The 20347-nt window shown below is 40.2% G+C and overlaps 1 protein-coding gene across 1 annotated transcript in view; it reads left to right on the top strand.

Annotated features, from left to right (window-relative positions):
• The window catches only part of Ryr3 (ryanodine receptor 3), a 360681-nt gene that overhangs the window by 219364 nt on the left and 120970 nt on the right, over positions 1-20347 (top strand). The window contains exons 41-43 of the mRNA XM_071607412.1: positions 1256-1385; positions 2520-2623; positions 9652-9787. Coding sequence (XP_071463513.1) covers positions 1256-1385; positions 2520-2623; positions 9652-9787 — 370 coding nt within the window. The remainder of the gene's footprint in view (positions 1-1255; positions 1386-2519; positions 2624-9651; positions 9788-20347) is intronic.

Genomic DNA, 20347 nt, shown 5'->3' with positions numbered 1-20347 from the left:
AGGTGGAATAGCTCTGGGCCCCACTCAGGAATCCAGTGTGCTTTGCTCGGAGTCAGGAGTAGGCTGCTGTACGGGGGAACAGAACTCTATAATGACTCTGGCAGTGTTCCTTCAGGAGTGTTCACGTTTCCTCTATCAGCCAGGCTTCTTGGCAGCTCCCCAGTAAGGCCAGGGGAGCTCCTGTTGGCAAGGGAAAGGGCATAACTGGGTACTTATTTCAGGATGCTGAGGTCCCCCTTAGAGTTAGATGGCTTCTGAAGGCAGCAAATGGGATACGGTTTCAATGTTGAAGATTGTCAAGTGCCAAAGTCCTGGGACTAAATGCTTTCCAGGGCAGCTTCATGAATATTGGCAGGGAAGATGTGAAGGAAGATCAGAACCAAGCTTGCATTCCTTCTCACTGGTTTTCTTCTGATCTCTTGGGAAAGTTAAATCTATCCAGGAGATCCCTGGGCACACGTCTGACTGCCTCAAGAGCAGGTGGCTGTAGGTTCTTAGAATATTCTCCATGATTCTAAAGGGGAAATTAAGGTTTTTCTAGGATCCTGAGAAAAGTTAACACTGACATCATTTATTGAGCACTGTAGGATCAAATATAAGATGTGGCCTGGCATAGAGATGCTAATTACTTTGTTAAGCAGGGAAGCTAAGCACAATCAACAGTAATATAAGATGGCATCTCCGTACTAAATTGTATGAATCTGATTATAGGAGCCCACAGGAGAGCAATTATCAAGGACAAAAGTAATTGAGAGAAGGCTCACAGACAGAGCAATGTTCTTCGGGCTGTCAGAATTGTAGGACTAGGTTTGACCTGGGAGACACAGGTTTTAATATACTGGTGAGCTCTGTGTTTCTCTGATTATCCGTCTGCCTTTCTGATATTTCCCATAAGTCTTGTTCACTCCTTCCCTGACTGGAAATAACAGTCAGTAGTCTGGTGCAGGGTCATGCAATCTCATTTGACACCCAGGGAAACCAGAACTCTCATTTAAAGTCTATATTCCTTGGGAGGAAATATATTTCAGGAACTATAGTTAGCTCTCAATATTTTTAGAAGCCTCTTCTTTGGAGTCCTCCATACTCTGTCCCTTCTATGAATAAGTCTTGGGGAGAGGGGAAGGAAAAAAGAAATTTCATTTTCCAAACTCTGCACAGTTTGCAAGGCTTCATCCCCAGACCCTTTGAGGTCAGACTTTTCAGAAAGGCCCCATAATAGTCCCTTTTCTCTGACACTTCCTACTCCTCCCTACAGATTGCTTTCCCAAAGATGGTTGCAAGCTGCTGCCGCTTCCTTTGCTATTTCTGTCGAATTAGCCGGCAAAATCAGAAGGCCATGTTTGAGCATCTAAGTTACCTGCTAGAGAACAGCAGCGTGGGCCTAGGTATGTAAGTCATGTTATAACTTCCCATTCGGATCTAGAAGTTGTGCTCCCCCTACTGACCAATTAGGAGATAAGGGAAAGAAGCCTCTCGCTTCTTTAAATGCAAAAGGAGACCCTGCCTGTTCTAAAGAGAAGTGCATAAAAAGATGCCTGTACTCTGCAACCTAAGTAGAGATGTCAGCATGGGTGACAGAGTTGTGTTTGCATAGTCACACTTCTCTCTTGGGACCAGTGGCCCATGGGTTTTGAAATGGTGCCTGAAATTGACATATTCTGGGTACACTCCTCCTAGCCCACACAGCTGACCAGGAAGCAGGGATAATAAGACCAAGGTCATGGATCTAATCACTTCTTGGCAGGTTGGCTGCAGGGTTCATGCCTATCCTATCAGCCAACCAGCAAGCACATCCCTTAGCAGCAAGGCAGACTGGCCAAGAGCCACTGTGGATAAACAGTATGAGTTCATCACTACCACTAGAAAAGCAGCTCAATACATATGCTTAGCTCACTGTTCTGGATGGAAATCAAATGGATCTGTAGAATACACAAATACATGCACTGGGAATCTGAAATATGTTTCCTCTATTTGCCAAATGCAACCTCAGGCTATCAACCTTTTTTTTTTTTAAATGCCACCTAATAGGAGTTTTTCTAAAGTTTAAGAGCCAAGCAAACTTAAGAAAACTCAAAGTCAGCATTGGTAACCTAGTGGAGCTAGATGAAATAATGCTGTTTGAGGTTATTTTTAAACTCTTATGTGGCAGCTCCAAAATCATGTCCAAATCATTTGGGCTTAATTGGTCAAGTGCTAGCTAAGTCTTTTGAGTGGTCACCAAACGGGCGACCCTACAAAATTTTGTATCAGAAAGGCTCTTGAGAACATGTTGCCCCCGCTGATCCTGTGGACTGATTTTCTAGTAATCTGTACTCATAATCTGTAATGAGACTGTGGGGAGAGAGGATAACAAACAGCTACTCTTAAATTGGGCAGACTGCCCTGTGGAAACAGGGATGTGGACCAGGTTTCAGTGTATTTGCTGCCCTCTGCTGCCTGCTGGTGTGCACTGTAATCACAGCTCTGAGCTGGGTGGCCTTTTTTGCCTGTCCATTTCTGTTCCTTCTCTCCTTCCTCAGCTTCCCCATCGATGAGGGGGTCCACCCCACTGGATGTAGCAGCCTCCTCCGTGATGGACAACAACGAGTTAGCACTGGGCTTGGAGGAACCAGACCTCGAGAAGGTAACTGGCCCTTGGGGAAGCAGTGTGTCATTCTCTTCTATCTATAGGGCCAGCCAAGTGGAGAAAAAGCAGGCCAAAGTCAGCGTTTCCATCAGAGCCTCTTATCTTAGTGTACTTGCTGCAAACATGCGGTAGAATATGAGTATATGGCAGGAGCACAGTAATTAGGACCAGAGGATCTCCTGTGGGCAGTGAGGCCAGCTTCATAGACACGAATGTGGGCATTTATGTTCTTTGCATGTGGCAGCCCAGCCTCACTGGTCTATGTGGAGCATCACCAGATCCCTATGCCTCCTGACAAAGTTCTTGGGCATCTAATTCATAAGTTAACATATAAAAGAAAGAAGCGACCTGACAAAAAGTTGCATAATCAATGTTTTTTTCTGAGTACAGAACAGAAAAACTGAGTTGCCCTCTATTGAGATTGTGAATGGAGTTCCTCGTGGTGGTGACTGGGGACTGACCCCTACATCTCTATCCATTTCTCTCATGGAACTGTCCTTGACTAGATGGCTGGCAAGAATGACACTGAGGGCTAAGGATATAGCTCAGTTGATAGAGTGCTTGCCTCACATGCACAAGGTCATGGGTTCAATCCCCAGCAACACACACACACACACACACACACACAAATTATTTAAAAAAAGAATGACACTGAACTTTGTTTCTTTGCACATTTTTTATTGGTGCAGTGTAGTTTTCCATAATGATCTGTTGTTATATATTTATACATGCACACAATGTAACAATACAACTTGGCCAATGTCACTCCCAGCACTTCCCCCGTCCCTCCCCTCATCACATCTCCTGGTCCCTTTCTTCTACTGAACTCTTTGATTTTCGTGAGATCTCTGTCCCCCACCTTTCTTTTACTTTTTCCTCTTTAGCTTCCACATAGGAGAAAAATCATATGACCCTTGACATTCTGAGTTTGGCTTATTTCACTTAACATAATGGTCTCAAGTTCCATCCATTTTCCTGCAAACAATATGATTTCACTTTTCTTTATGGATGAATATATACTCTATTATGTTTATATCCCACATTTTCTTTATCCATTCATCCATTGATGGACACCTAGTTGGTTTCATAGTTTGGCAATTATGAATAGTGCTGCTATAAACATGGGTATGCATGTATCATTATAGTATGATGACTTAATATTTTTGGATACATACTGAGGAGTTTTATAGCTGAGTCATATGGTACTTCCATGCCTAGTCTTTGTTTTTTGCTTTTTTTAAAATATGTTTTTATTCTAATTAGTTATATATGACAGTAGAAAGCATTTAGACACATCATACGTAAATGGAGTATAACTTCTCATTCATTTGGTTGTACATGATGTAGAGTTATACAGGTCATATAATCATATATGCACAAACCTACCCCCTGCTCCCTTCACTCCCCCTCTGTCTAGTCCAAAATACCTCTATTCTCCCCCTACATTTATTATTATTAGCACTCTCATATCAGCCATGCCTACTCATTTTCATAGTGGTTGTACTAATTTACAATCCCACCAACAGTATAAAAGTGTCCCCTCTCCTCCACATCCTATCCAGCATTTATTATTGTTTGACATTGTACTTTCTAAGTGTGAAGGAGAGCAACCTAGTGGGGGGCAAGAAGGAGGCTGGACAGTGAAAGGTGGTCATCTACTGTATAGTGGGTTCAAGAGCCTGAGGGAGAAGAGCATCTCATCCTGACCAGGAGGTCAGGAAGGTTACTCAGAAAAAGTGATGACCAAGGGATAAGGACAGGCCTGTTAGCCACATTTTGGGGAAAGTGTCCAGGAGTATTGGGGCTCTGCAAGGAGAGCACCGTACACTGGAGAATCAGAGTATGACTGAAGCACAGAGTGCCTGAGAGCATGGCAAGAAATAGGCAGAGCATAAGGAATTGGGCTTTGTCAACGGTAGGATTCCGCCCAAGCAGAGCCACTCTGTGCTGGGCACACTCTCAGTCCTCCCCATAATTAACTCACGTGACCCTCAGAACAAACCTTTTTATTATCACCCCAGTTATGGGCAAGGATACGGAGGCAAAGAGATGAGATAATGTTCTGAGTGTCTTAGAGTTAGTGGTCCCTGTCATGTCATAGGGCCTCACTAGAGAACCAAAGCAATGGAAATCGCTGGAGGGTTCCAGGCAGGGCAGCAAGGCAGCACAATCTGATTTGAGTAAGAACTGACTACAACAGAAACAAGATTTCAGGCAAGGAGAAAGGTTAAGAGACACTGCAGTCATCTAAGAACAAGATGGTGCTGGCTTCAGCTAATCTTGACATGGTAGACATGAGAAGGGCTTGAGTCCATGGGACTTTTAAGAGGACAAACAGTGGCCATTGATCAGACCGAGCCGGCCAGTTGTTCCTCTAAGGAAAATAGGAGGTGGAGCAGATTTGAAGAGGCAGGGATGAGTTAGTTGGCTTTTGGTTGTAACATGTGTGAAGTTCCCTGAGGCTCTCCCAGATGGCAATGTCCAGTGGGAAGTTGACTACATACTACTAAAGCTCAGGAGTCCTCTCTAAGCTGCAGATAGAGCGCATGGGTGGCAACTGGGGCCCCATGAGTAGATGAGATCCCTTCAGCGGCCAGCCTGGAATAAGAAGAGAAACACAGGTGGGCCTGAGCTCTAAGGACCACTAGTTTGTAAGGAAGACACCTATGAAAAAAACACGAACAGGTGAAGAGGATGAGGAAAGCCCAGAAAATGTGTCTGAGAAGCTGAGCAAAAAATATATATATCCACATATATATATATATATTTTTTTTTTCTTCTAAACAGTGAAAGTGAAGAGGCTCAGACAAGACAGGTTGAGGAGTAAGAGGAAGTAGGTGTCTCTTGATTAAATGATTACCACAGCAGGTGGCCTTTATCTGGCTGAGATAGCCACACAGGTGATGTAGATAATGTCATTGCCACTCATGAAGGTCCTATTGGTTCAGCCTTGGCAGGGAATCCCCATCCAGGCTGCAGAACCATGTTCCATCTATTAGGATAAGATGAAAATTACCCACCAGTAATTTCCTAAAGTGTTTGCCTTAGAAAATTCCATTTCAAATGCAGTTAACTAATAATTACTGAGGGCCCACCCTAAACCAGGCAGACAAAATGCCTGTATTTCTGCATCTTACTTCTCCGAAGAGAAACTTCTGTTGTGATATGAGGCTATACTAGTTTTCCAAGGCAGCCATGATAAAGTGCCACGGACTGGGTGGCTTCAACATTAGAAATTTAGTGTCTCAGATTTCTGGAGGCTAGAAATCCAACAACAGGGTGTTAGCAAATTGTTTCTTCTGAGGCCTCTTTCCTTGGTTTGCAGATGGCCAGCTTCCCTACATCCTCATAAGCCTTTGCTCTGCGTGTAAGCATTCCTGATGAGGTTTTGTATGCCCAAGATTCCCTTTCACATAAGGACACCACCCTAACATAATCATCTCTTCAAAGCCCTCATCTCCAAATGCAGTAATATTCTGAAGTACAGGAAATTAGGACTTCAGCATATAAATTGGGGGATGGGGGCATAGTTTAGCCTGTAATAGAGGGGTTTGTCTTTGAGTTTTGTTCTTTAGGGTCTTGGCAATATCAAAGAGATGTTGCTTAAATGTATTTTAGGCAGCTTGTTCGCTGCTGTGAGTAAAAGACCAGACCAGAACAATTTTAGGGGAGTTAAAGTTTATTTGAGGGCTCACGCTTATCAAGGTCTCAGTCCATAAACAGCCAATTCCATTCCTCGGGGCACAAGGTGAGTCTGAACATCATGGCAGAAGAGTGTGATGTAGGGAAGCAGCTCAGATGATGACCAGAAAACAGAGAGAGAGATTAAGCTCAGCTCATCAAATATATACCCCAAAGGCACATCCCAAGGACCCTCCAGCCACACCCTACCCACCTTCAGTCACCACTCAGTTACTCCCTTCAGGGGGATTAATTCACTGATTGGGTTAAGGCTCTCGTAACCCAATCATTTCTCCTCTAAACATTCTTGAATTATCTCATACATGAGCTTTTGGGGGATAGCTCACATCCAAACCATAACAAAATGATAATAGTTTGGGGCACAAAAAAATGTAAGCAAAAGCATTTTTATTATTTTGTCAGATTCAGTAAACATTGCTATTTGATCTAATTGAGTCCCTAATAAAAGTCAGAAAAAGAATAGGTTTACTGAGTTTGTCAAATATGATTTTTATCAATATGTCAGCATTTCCTTCCATTTTGATGGCATAATGGTATCACCCTACTTTTGAAAATTCTGTTATGAACAGTTCCAGTCCTTATCACTTAGGGTTGATTGTAGTAAGCTCTCCTGGCTGCAAGAGGAATAAGTGAAAATGATCAGAGGAAATTTTTAGAAGTTGCTCCTCTAGGTCCCACAGCTTGTGCCAAAGGGACACTGCCTACCCCCATACATACACCCCAAGATGCAAACACTGTGCCATTGGTTTTGTGTATAATAGTTGTTCCCTCAATACTGTGTCTACTCATGGTCTCTATTTCTAGTGGAATAGACTTTAGTCAAATGCTAGTATTCATACATTTAAAGGGTAATTTTAAAAATTTTTTTTAAATTAAAAAAAAAACTTAAGTGTTTTGTGAAAAGCAGCTAACGGGTCTCCTATAACAATGCCGTAACACAAGGATTTGAATTTCATACCCACTTCAGTCTCTGTTCATCTTTTAAAACGATACTGCTCAACAAAGATGCTGAGCCTCCCATGGAGGATGTAAGATGTGATGAGCAGAGGCGAGGAAGCCAGAAGAGGGCAATGTAGGGACGATGGGCAGGTAGGACATCTGAAAAGAAGGATGAGGTCTGCTGCTCCCTGTGTAAGTGGTTAGGTTGGCTCAGCACAGCCCCATCGACTTGTATTTGTTCTAATGTTGGAAAATTATCCAGGTTGGTATGAAGGAAAGGACTGGAAAACCCTGGAGTTTCTCCTTCCCATTGATCACAAGAAAAATTAGGTCTATTAGGATTGAACACCAACCCTACCCCAATGTATGAACAGACATAGACACGCTTTATTTTCCTGCCAGTAAAAGGTTCTGCACCTGTAGTCCTGAAAATTCAGGACTGGCTCCTATGGACATTTCTTTGGCATTTTTTAAGATAAAATAAAATCTGAGCTGGAAACAGAATAGTATCTTCACTGTTTTCAGAGGGAAAAATGTAATGAAAGATTCTTAGAGTTTTGCCTTTGAGTTATTATACTCACAAAATAATGCAAATATAGCAAATATAACATCAGCAAACATAGTTAATTTCACAAACACTTATTGAATACTTCCTGTGTACCAGGCCCTACATATTAAAATCTGAGAATGACTAGACTGGAGGTGCAGCTCAGTGGGAAAGCACTTGCCTAGTGTGCATGAGGCCCTAGATTCCATCTCCACCACAAGAAGAGAGAGAGAAAGAAAAAGACACCTTTTCTAATTTTGAGGATGAACTCTCCTTTTTTATCCATGTGTATAAAATATCAAAGATAAAATTAGAATAACAACTGCATTTTATTTTATTTTTTTTAATATTTTTTTTTTTTGGTGGGGCTGAGGATCGAACCTAGTGCCTCACGCATGCTAAGCAAGTGCTCTCCCTCTGAGCCACAATCCCAGCCCCAACTGCATTTTAAACAAAGCTCATTTGCCAAGCTTCTTGCCTGACACCTGCTGGAAAGAAGACAGAATCTATAATCTCTATAAGAATTTAGGCTGAGATTTTGTGATATTTGTCAGGTAATCTGGAAGCAAAGAGAATACTCAAATTCTGGTTTTTACTGGGCTTTTTTCTCTTGGCATGTGACTCTGGATAGCTACTATTGATACAGAGCTTTGGTCAGGACCCCTGACTACATAGGGCCCACCCATTATTCAGTGGTCGAGCATGTTGACCTTGCAATACCACAGCCAAACGAATGTGGCCAGACTAGGTTCTTCAAAGGGCTCTTCTCTTACATTTCAATATGCACATTATTTAGGCTTATTTTTAAATGGCAATTCCCCATTGCATGAACAACAACAACAACAAAACAAAAAAAACCTAGGAACTGACATAACAGTTATAATCAATCTTATTGATTATTTGGAAACAAGTGGATTAAAGGTTCTTCTTACAAACCTACTGAATTATTTACTTTAAAAATCTTGGGTGCTCTCTAGCTTCTAGGGAATGAAAGACCTTTTAGTTTCCAGAAGTACAGGCCTCATAGCTATCTCATAAAAACTTGGGCACTTTTTTTTTGCCTTAAATATATATGCATGGAGTTTTTCCCAATTTTTTATTGTAGTGAAAATACATATAATACAAATTTTACTATCTTAACTATTTTAAGTGACCAGTTCAGTGGCATTAAACTCTTTTATATGCAACCATAGCTACTATCCATCTCCGTAATTTTTTCTACATTATAAAATTGAAACTACCCATTTAGCACTAACTCCCTATTCCTTCTTCCCATAGCCCCTGGCAATGGCCATTCTACTTTCTGTCTTTATGGTTCTGACTACTCTAACTACCTCATATAAGCAGATGCGTGTAGTATTTGTCTTTTTTATGACTGGCTTATTTCACTTAGCATATGTCCTCAAGTTTAACCTCTGTTGTAGCGTGTATCAGCATTTCCTTCCATCTTAAGGCTGAATAGTACTGCATTGCATGTATATATCACATTTTGCTTATCCATTCATCCCTCAATAATCACTCAGGTTGCTTCTACATTTTGGCTACAGCAAATATGCTGTTTTGAATACAGAGCTCTGAGACCCTGCTTTTAATTCTTTGGGGTATATACCCTGAAGTGGAATTACTGGATCACATGATAATTCTATTTTCAATTTTTTGAGGAATCACCATACTGTTTTCCATAGTAGCTCCACCACTTTACATTCCCACCAACGGTGCCCAAGGGCTCTCTATTTCCTCACCAACACTAAGTCTTTGCTGTTACCTTTTTTTTTTTTTTTAATATAGTAGCATAACGGGTGTTCATGGACATTTACTTTTGTACTGTTCTTGGCAGGTGGTGACCTACCTGGCAGGCTGTGGCCTACAGAGCTGCCCCATGCTTGTGGCCAAAGGATACCCTGACGTTGGCTGGAACCCCATTGAAGGGGAGCGCTATCTCTCCTTCCTGAGGTTTGCCGTCTTCGTGAACAGTAAGTCCCATATTTTCTGTCCCTTTTATACCCAGACTGGCAAAATCACACATACGTATAAGGAAAAAAGGGGTCGTTTTCATTGCTTCCTGTTGATAAATATGAGAGGTTGTACAGGGGCTTGGCAACATGGACAGAGATCGCTGTTTTTAAAAAGTGGAGTAAGTCAGAACTGAAAAGCTTCAAGGGAGAAGCTCATATCCTGTTGAAAAGATAAAGACACATGTTTATGGAGGAGCTGATGATAGAGATGATCTCTTTTTTATACATGTATACTTTTATTTTGTTTGTTTATTTTTATGTGATGCTGAGTATCAAACCCTCACATGTGTGAGGCAAGCACTCTGTCACTGAGCCACAACCCCAACCCTAGAGATGATCTTTGAAGGGTCGTGTTTCCAAGATTCTCTGGGAGAATCAAGCCAGACAAGGATCAAGAGTAAATCCAGAGACAGAGTCCTGAGCTATAGTCCAGGTCCAGCAAGAAACCATGCCTGGGCTTGGACTTGTCACCTCTCTCTACTTCTTACACTATCAGCAAATGAGAGGCATTTATTAATAAATCGTCTCAACTATTTCAGAGAGCTAAATACACATGATTCTCCAGATCCCTAGAATATTGGATGTGTGGATGGACAGATGGATGGAAGGGTGGGTGGACAGGCCAATGAAAAAAATTAAAAATAACTAAATAAGTGTAAAAGGTAAAACAAAATTTTTCACCACCCTAAATAGTATTCTTCTCAGTAGAAATCACTTTCTATTTGCAGTGAATTCCAGCACTACCAAAATTCTTTAGTTGAAGCAGAATAATGTGCTGAATATTATATAAAATGAGCAGACTAGTTTCTTGAAAAGGAACCTCATCTATCAGGATATTGTTATACTAATAATTCACTCATATTTGCATTTGTTATAGTCCTTGTCCCTTCTCTGTTTCGGGTTCCAGGCTAATGAATCCTTCTGGCCTGGTTAAGTGCTCTCAAAGGGGGATTGCAGCTAGTAGAAAATCATGCCAGTTGTTCTAAGAATTTATCTCAAAATATATTGGCATGATGTGATCATTGTATCCACTCCCATCCCACCTGCTTACTCTCTTGTATATACCTCTCTACCACCATGCTGCTTCTTTTTTTATTTTTTATATGACAGAATGCATTGTAATTCATATTATACATATAAAGCACAAATTTTTCATATCTCTGGTTATGTTCAAAGTATATTCACACCAATTCATGTCTTCACACATGTACTTTGAATAATGATGTTCATCACATTCCACCATCATTTCTAACCCCATGCCCCCTCCCTCCTGCTCCCACCCCTCTGCCCTATCTAGAGTTTGTCCAATCCTCCCATGCTCCCCGTCCCTACCCCACTATAAATCAGATTCCTTATATCAAGGAAAACATCCGGCATTTAGTTTTGGGGGGTTGGCTAACTTTATTTAGTGTTATATTCCCCAACTCCACCCATTTACCTGCAAATGCCATGATTTTATTCTCTTTTGTTGCTGAGTAAAATTCCATTGTGTATATATACCACATTTTTTTATCTATTTATCTACTGAAGGGCATCTAGGTTGGTTCCACAGTTTAGCTATTGTGAATTGTGTTGCTATAAACATTAATGTGGCTGTGTCCCTGCAGTGTGCTGTTTAAAGGACTTTAAAACACCATACTGCTTCTTAATTTGAATGATTTCCATTTTCCTGGGGCTTCCCCTGTCCTGACTGGATTACAACCTTTGAGATGCCTTTGTTTTGTTCCCCTGGACTCTCAGCCAGGTTCCTTATCAACTGCCTCCTGCTTCTCTCTACATGTTCTTCACTGTAGCTTCCCATATTGATCACATCTTTGCTAAATTGCTTTGTTCTCTTCAGGGCAGTTCTAGAATATTCTCTAATAATCTGTTCCACTTCCTATCCAAATAATCATTTCAGAATTGACACAGTTATAACAGTATAGAGACACTTTTTGAGTGTGTGAAATGAATATTAAGAATTCATACATCTCACTAAATTATGTAAATAGACTGTATGGCAGACAAACCAGAACAAGACGAATCTATTCAACTAGGCATTCTTCACAGTCATGTCAAGAGTTTTATTTAGTGGAAATGTGGATATGAGTTTGAAGGTAAATGAAACCACTAGCTATACCCCATCTGTATTGCCCAAATTCCAGCACTTGCTTTTGCTAGTTGGGTACAACCATATGGAACTCAACTCTACACCAAATGTTTTATCTGCCCCCTTTACTTTCAGGTTGTTTTATATCTTTTTAACATAGTCTCTATAGTACAGTTTTAGAATGCAATAAGCTCTTACAAATTGGCCCATCAGTGGGCAGATATATGCATTTTAATTTAATGTTTAATGTACCTCTAAAACATAAAGACCTTATTTGGTTTTGGCAAAGGAATTCAGGTTCTGCTTTCAAAGAATTTATAGTATTTTGAGGGAAGTGTTCATTGACAGAGATCACTGTTTTTAAAAAGTGAAGTAAGTTCTCTCCCATCTCTACCATCTCCAGATGGGGTAGAGAGGGAAGATGAGAGGGAAGGGGAGGGGGGATAGTAGGGGATAGGAAAGGTAGCAGAATACAACAGTCATTAATATGGTATTATGTAAAAATGTGGATGTGTAACCGATGTGATTCTGCAACTTGTATTTGGGGTAAAAAATGGGAGTTCATAACCCACTTGAATCAAATGTATGGAAGATGATATGTCATGAGCTTTGTAATGTTTTGAACAACCAATAAAAAAAAAAAGAAAAGAACATGAGTGCTATCAAATTAGCACTCATTACTTCATTACCCTTAAAAAATAAATAAAAATTTAAAAAATAAAATAAAAAGTGAAGTAAGTCAAGGAGAACTGAAAAGCTTCAAGAGGGGAAACTCATATCCTGTTGAAAAGATTGGACAAGTCTTTATGGAGGAGCTGAATTAGAGGTGAGCTTTGAAAGATCAAGTTTCCAGATACAGAGAGTTTATCTAATCAGACAGCAGCACGTTCAGTGGCCTGAAGGCTAAAGCATACTGTTCTCAGGAAACAGTGGTTTGTTAGTCCAGAGGATGGCTATGTGGATGGCAGTGGTCAAAGTCGGGACTTAAAATGTAGCTAGATAACTATAATTGCAGGGGGGACATAAATGCAAAGCTGAAAAAGTTTAGTATTGATCTGCTATGTTGAGAACTGGGAAACCTTTTTAACAAAAGAGAGACTTATGGGTACCACTGACAGCTTCTGTGCTCAGGTTGTAACAAATTATAACAGTGAGGGTAGGAATAGACTCCAGGAGATGATATCCAAAAGAAAGTATAGACAAGATTCATAGGGCTGGATGGTGATAATGATGAGATGTCAAGCTTGGTGTGCTGAGAGAAAAGTAGCAAAGTTCACATTCTAGCTTAGAGATTTGAGGGTAGGAAGAAAATAAATAAGGAGAATGTGGTTTGGGATGAAGCACAGTAAACTGAGTTTCTGTCAGATCATATTGATTTTACAGTGACAATACTCAAATAGAGGCTTCCCTAATTTAGTTGTTAGGATAGAGATCAATCAGTCAACAGATGGATACTGAATAGATTTGTAGACCATTTATAGTTAAAATGGTTGAGAGTTTATTGTCACAGGGGAGAGCATGAAAAAGACAGATATGCAGAGTATAAAAACGTATATATTTTTAATACCTACAGGAGGAAGAAGAGTGACTCAATCACAGTAACACAGTAGAGTTTGGACAGGAGAATAGAGGATCAAAATTGGCTCTATCACTCACTAGCTGTGAGAATTTAAGCAAGTTAGTAAACTTTTCCTAGCCTCGGTTCTTTTTTTTTTTTTGTACATAAAACAGTAATAGCATCTACCTTACAAAGTCATGGTGAAACTTAAATAATTCATGGAAAACTAAGATTAACACAGTGCCAGAAACATAGTAATCCTGAAATTATGTTAGTTATTTTTGTTGTCCATAACCTTTACAAGTGAATAGATTTGGGGGGATCTCCCAGCCCTGCATAAGTTTTTATACCTAAGAGATTATTGAAAAGGATATTCTGGCTACTTTTATGGCCTCTGCTCAGCAGAACAGATCCTCTGCTCATCAGTGAAAGATAAAGTTGGTATGGGGGATCACAGTAGAAGACAAAATGATGTTTGTGGTGGTTGATGGTGAGTGATAGTGGGTATTCTCATAATGAGTGATGAATGGTAATGGTAGTGATGGTTGGATATTATGGTTGGGTGGTGGTCATAGCAGGTCATGGGAGTGATCAAGGTAGGTGATGGTTAGCAATGGTAGATGTGATAATGGGTGATGGGTGTAGGGGTGGTTATAGTTTGTGGGAAGGAAGATAACAGCTAACACACTGAACATTGACCACGTGTTGGGCACAGTTCAAAGCACTTTTATATGTATTAACTTTCTTAAATCATACAACAATCCACTGGCATAGCATGTTAGTCTCTTTGTGCTGCTATAACAAAACACCATTGACAAGACATCTTATAAACAACAGAAACTTATTTTTCACAGCCTTTAGAAGTTGGAAAGCCCAAGATCAAAAGCACTGGCATATTAGATGTCTGATGAGGTTCCTGGTTCATATGTGGCACTGTCTATCTGTGCCTTTCCATGGTAGAAAGGGCAAGACCGCTCTCTGGGCTTCTTTCATAATGCCATTCATGAGGGCTTCATTCTCATGACCTAACTTCCTCCCACCTCTAAATATCATCACCTTGGGGGTTAGCAGTTCAACATATGAATGTGTGTGGGGGGGGGGGCACAAACATTTCAGACCATAGCAGGTAAGTAAAATTGTCTTTATCTTTTTATAGATGAAGCCCCTGAAACTCAGAGGGGTAAAATGCTTTGTCCAGAGTCACATAGGGAGGAGGACACAAAGTCAGGATTTGAGCCAAAACAGTTTGACACCAGAGACCTTCTCAGCACTGTCTCCCTGATAAGTAAAGAGAAGTAGCATTCTCTACTTAGAACCTGTCAAAAATTTTGGCATTATTTAATTATTTTTCAGTGCCAATTTTTTTTTTTAGCAAAACCATTTCTAAGAACCAATCAAAAGCTTTTGCTATATCAAAATAATAAATATGCAATTTCCTTCTAACATTATTTTACAAGTATCTCTTAATGTTTTTGGAAAAATCTTTTCAAACAAGATTTACCTTTAAAAAAAACTTCCTAAAGCAAGTCATTGTTTCCATATTTTTTTTTATGAACCCACTGAGAAGCCTTGGGCTGCATTTAACTCTGGGGGTAATGAACCCAAGAAGCTCCTAGTTACCTGGCAATGGCAAACTGTGTAGCCAGGCTACACACAGATGTGTCTGGGTGTCTGTGACAATTCCTTTTCTAATGTAGCTTCTCACAAGGGACAGGTTTCCTCCTAGTCTGCACAAAGGGGAAGTTATTCTGTGCTTTCTTAGAGACCTTGGCGTGTTTTAGTGATATCTCCCCCAGACCATAAATTCACATGTGAGGAACGTACTGTTTTGCAGCTTTGAATCTGCATACCCAGGCAGATTTATCACCAGTGGCCATAACTTGGGCATCTGTCAGTGACATGCAAAGAGTTACATGAGAGACTATGAGAAGTGATGGCTCAGGCCCTAGAAGTGCTGCCCTGAAGCAGGAAACCGAGCAGATACAAGAAGAATTATCAGAAGCAAGCCTGGAATACACTAAAAACTCCTAACCACACCTACCTATGTAGTGACACATGTGACTGTTGGCATGCCAAGAAAATGCAGTTTATTCGAATCTGGTAAAGTTGGTATTGGAATGCATAGGGAAGAAAGTGGGTGTTGAATAACATCTTAAAGAAATGGGCAAACATTTTAACAGAGTATAGGGAGATCATAGTGAGGGGTGCTTGAGATAGGAGACAGGCATCCAAATAGGGTCAAGAGTTCAAAGTGCCATATTAACTTTGAAGTCATGTAAAGTATAAATGAGATCATCTATTTCATTTCTGTCCACATATTTGTATTTTTAGGGTCAGAAATAGATATTAACTTGTGGTTGATACTAAAGACTGATGTTGGATAGGACTGAAATTTGTAAAACATTTTTTTCCTCAAATTTACAATACAGTCAGAAAAATTCAGCAAATTCTGAAAAATTAGCCAAAGTAAAGAATTTTAAAGTGTTCAAGCTGTATGTGAACATCATCACAGTGTTGTACTCAGGAGACACTATGAGTACAACACTGTGATGATGTTGTGTATCCTGTTGCCTGCTTGATGTTTCCATTCATGGGCATCTCACATGTTGTACATGTAGGCCAATGTGGCAAGAGAAGGTAGAATACGATATTATTGATATTATCAAGTGGCTTGGAAGGTTGAGGAAGGATCACAAGTTCAAGGTCAGCCTGGACAACTTAGCAAGACCCTCTCCCAAAATAAAAGATAAAAAAGGGCTGGGGGTATAGCTCAATGATAGAGCATCCCTGAGTTTAATCCCCAGTACCACCACCAAAAAAAATAGAATTAAATAGATAGTAAAATAATATACATAATAGAAAATAAATTCCTCAAATGAAGAAGCTAATGGGACCTTATGGACCAGTGTCCAGAGCACCTAAATCAGAAAATCTGGTCTGGATGAAAGGATGTCTGATTCTGTTTCTTTCACACTGAGTGTATGCTCAGTATGTCTCCAAAGTTCCTGGGGGGCTCAGTGGTGCTACTAACCAAGTGTCTTGACAGTAGACCCAAGTGTCCAGAATCCATGAATATCTGGACTTCATCCATCATGTCACTGATAACAATAGCATGAAACCTGATACCTAAGAAAGAATTAAGTATTTAAGCTGAAGCTGAAATGGGGAAAAAAAAAAAAAGGAAACCTGCTTTATCAACATTATTCGCACAAAATGGTATTATTGTGAGCCTGGTGCTCATCACAAGTTGATCTTCATCAACTCAGAGAAAATTCACATATTTATCAGGTGAGCTCTAGTCTATCAGAGCAAGCACACATCAATTCTGACTCCAGGTTTTCATCTCATTCAAGTTTTATTACACATTTTTTTTAAATGCCATGTGATTCAAAGTTTAGACAGTGGGCAAAATTTTAGCCTGGGTCTGTGATTAAATTCCCATTCTCAGAATTCCTAGGCTCCTCCTGTACCAGTCCACCCCGTATTTCATTTAGTCCTGTGGCTTTGAGTTCTACACATATGCCGAGGATCCCCAAATGTGCATTCCCAGCTTTGTCCTCTTCACTGAGCCCCAGACTTGTGTATCCTGTTGCCTGCTGATGTTTCCATTCATGGGCATCTCACATGTTGTACATCTTAATGATAAATCTGTAACTATCACTCCAAACCTGTTCTTCCCCCAAGATTCCTTTATAGCTACTCCAGCCAGTTGTCAGATAGCATTCCTTATTCAGCATTGTGTCTTATCCTCGTATACAGTTCATCAGCAAATTCTCTTGATTGGTTATCGAAAAGATTTCTGAGGTCAATCTGCTTTTCTCCATCTCCCCTGGCCATATCCTACTCCAGGCTGTTGTTATCTTCCACCTGAACCACCACACTTGCATAGGAACTGAATTCCCTGCTTCTACTCTCACCCCTATTCCAGTCTGTCTCAGTTACATAAGAAAAATTTCATGATCTCACTGGCGTGAAATAATAAGCACTTATTTCTTATATATCTGCAAGAGAGTGGAGAGGCACTAAGACAGTTCTGAGGTCTGATCATGATTCTGTTCTATTTATGTCATTCTGAGATCCTTCATGTCTTGTTCATTACTTTTCCCCTGTTCCTAGATCAGTGACTAGAGTGTAGTGCGCTCAACAGATGGTTGAATGAATGTGCAAATGGGCAAACAGTTCTGGTTTGCTCTCTATGGTATAATAGTAGTTTATGGACTCAACAGTTTATGGACCTCTCTTCTCAGACTGGAAGGCTCTAAGCTTGTAATGATGGTTCGTACAAGTCTCCTGGCACCATATCAAAGTTTGCCTTTTACCAGAAAACAGGTTTTTGGTCTGACCACCATCCTGCCTTATGAATCTCCCAGTGAATGAGAGTAACTCTAGACTCGTTCATGCTACCCACCCCACCCCCCTGTGGTAGTGTTATCTTCTACTACACTAGGACTTGATTGGAGTTAGTCCCAAGCAAAGGGATTCCCCAATCTGAGGAAATGGATAATCCAGGAACTCAGAAATAGAGGCTGACAATTGTCTGGTAATGCAGTGATGGCTTGTCACCCTCGGTTTCCTCCCAGTCATTCTAAGCCTCTGTCTTGAGTCTCAATAAAGTCTATTCATTTATTTAAGAAATATATTTCAAATGCCTATTACATGCCAGATGTTAGCAAGAACCTTAAGCACACAGGACTAAATGATTCAGATTATTAGCCTGTTCTTATGAAATACACAGTCTAGTGAGAAAAGCAGACACAAAGAATGAGTCCAGGGTATTTGAGACCATGGGGATCCCACGCTCAAGCTGTTCCTGAGGGACAAAATGAATTTACCTAGGTGCAGAGTTTAAGCCAAGGGAATAGGAAGGAGAACATTCCAGGAAATGGAACTTTGAAACAGAAACTGTAGTTAGGAGGCAGAGTAATAAATGATGATGAGCTGAAGATAGAATCATTGCATTTCTATTTTTTGTCCCTGTGGTGAGTATGACTGTTTTAACAATGTAAAATGGGAAAATCATTTCCATTTCCATCCACCTGCTCGGGAATGTCAGGGGAAAAGATGGTAATATGAACACAGCATTGAGAACCTTTGAAGAAAGACTGTGAACATTCATGCTGTTATTAAGTTCATTATTTATTTTGGAGCTCAAGCAAAAACATTATCGTAAGCCCTTGGGCAAAACTAGTTTACCTCAAATCCCTCTCTCCCTTGAAAAATGCCCTCAAGGTCAATATTCAGCTTTTCCAGAGTTGATTTGGTTAGCATAAAGCTTGCTGAGCTACAGGTAATTAGGAGGGGAATGTTCTTTCTCTTGGAACATGCTGTCCTTCCTACCTTGTAAAGCTTTTGGAAAATTTTTTCCTTGTTTCCCTCTCTAATTAGCAACAATAGTTGGACTTCAGTTTGTTTCTCTTGCAGGGTACGCTCTGCATCCCCCACAGATGTCCAAATCCACATAATCAAGGGATGGCTTCCTGGTTGGTTGTAGGAGCCAGCCTAATTAGCTTAGCTCTGAAGACATGAAACACAGTTAAAATAAGGCTAATTGGGCAAGTGAATTTCCATAGCAAACTCAACATAGAACCAACCCCTTGTCCGATTTTTCAGCTTCTGTTGCACGATGTGGTTCCATATCTCCATCACACTCTACAGTGCTGATCCCTGGGGGAGAGTTGAGTTAAGTCCATCATACTGGCAAAAACTTTGGCTGGCCCACCAGCATTTCCACCAGGTGACTAAAAGAATCACAGCACTTGAATAAGCTTGATTAATAGGGTTGTTTTTGCCTCCATTTTTCACTCCAAAAAAATTCAGTTTTAGCTTCATTATTCTTTTAATGAAAAATGACAACCAGGAGGATGGATGGGTATGCAACCTTGTAAGTATTGGGAGCCAGGAACATTTGAAAGTGGTGAACCATTACTTGCATCTTTGACTTAAGAGTATATATTTTTAAATATGTTGATTCTCCTGGTCCTTTTATGGAAGTGTCCCTCCTATCAATAAACCATATCAGGTAAAAATGCTGGGTTCAGTCAACAGCAAAGCAAGGTCATAAAAGCATTTTACAAACTGCACAACAACAAGGGCGTAACGTAGCATCTTCACAAACTGCACAGTATTGTTCAATATTTCCTTGGCTTTTCTCTTGCAAGATATGTTTATTCTTTCTACCATAATATTATTGTGATTATTTTACCCTGTTAACATCTCCTAATTTTTCTCATATGGATTCTAGTTTAATGAAAACTAATTCTTTTTGATGTTGTGTATTAGATGATATCTGAAGGCAAACTTCTTTACAAAACTTTTAGAGTCTTCCTGAAGTATTGAACTATAAAAAGTAAACTGGTGAGCTGTTTAACTTTAGGTTAATGAAACTTCTCTTGATATATGATTGCAATCTTGAATTTTGCCTGCAGTGCAGAAGGTTAGGTGGTAAAAGAGGATGTTAACAAGACAGGCTCTGGGACAGGATTGCAGCTGTGGTTTAAGGTGGGTGCTGCAGGGCTGGTGACACATTAGGTGTGCTCATATGTAAGGGATGGGCCCAAAGTAATTTCAAGCACTTGGACAGCAAGCTCAGACCCTCCATGCTTCTGGACATGATGGAACTAATGTCTTCCTATGGATTAGACTAACGAACTCTCTGAAACTAGAGAGGCTATGAGTATCTTAACAGGGCCAATGAGATCATGCAGTGTGCATTCTAGCTAAAATGCTAGAATGAGGAGCCAGGTGTTTGGGGCTTTCCATTCTGATGTTCTAATCACAACATTTCTAAGTTGATTCATAAATATTTCCTTTAATCATAATTTAAATTGATATAATGATTTTAAAATAGGTAAATTATTTGATTCTCCCTCCA

Source organism: Marmota flaviventris, chromosome 2 (genome assembly GCF_047511675.1).
Source record: "Marmota flaviventris isolate mMarFla1 chromosome 2, mMarFla1.hap1, whole genome shotgun sequence".
In the NCBI taxonomy this organism is placed as follows: Eukaryota; Metazoa; Chordata; class Mammalia; order Rodentia; family Sciuridae; genus Marmota; species Marmota flaviventris.
This window is presented reverse-complemented; position numbering and strand designations above follow the sequence as displayed.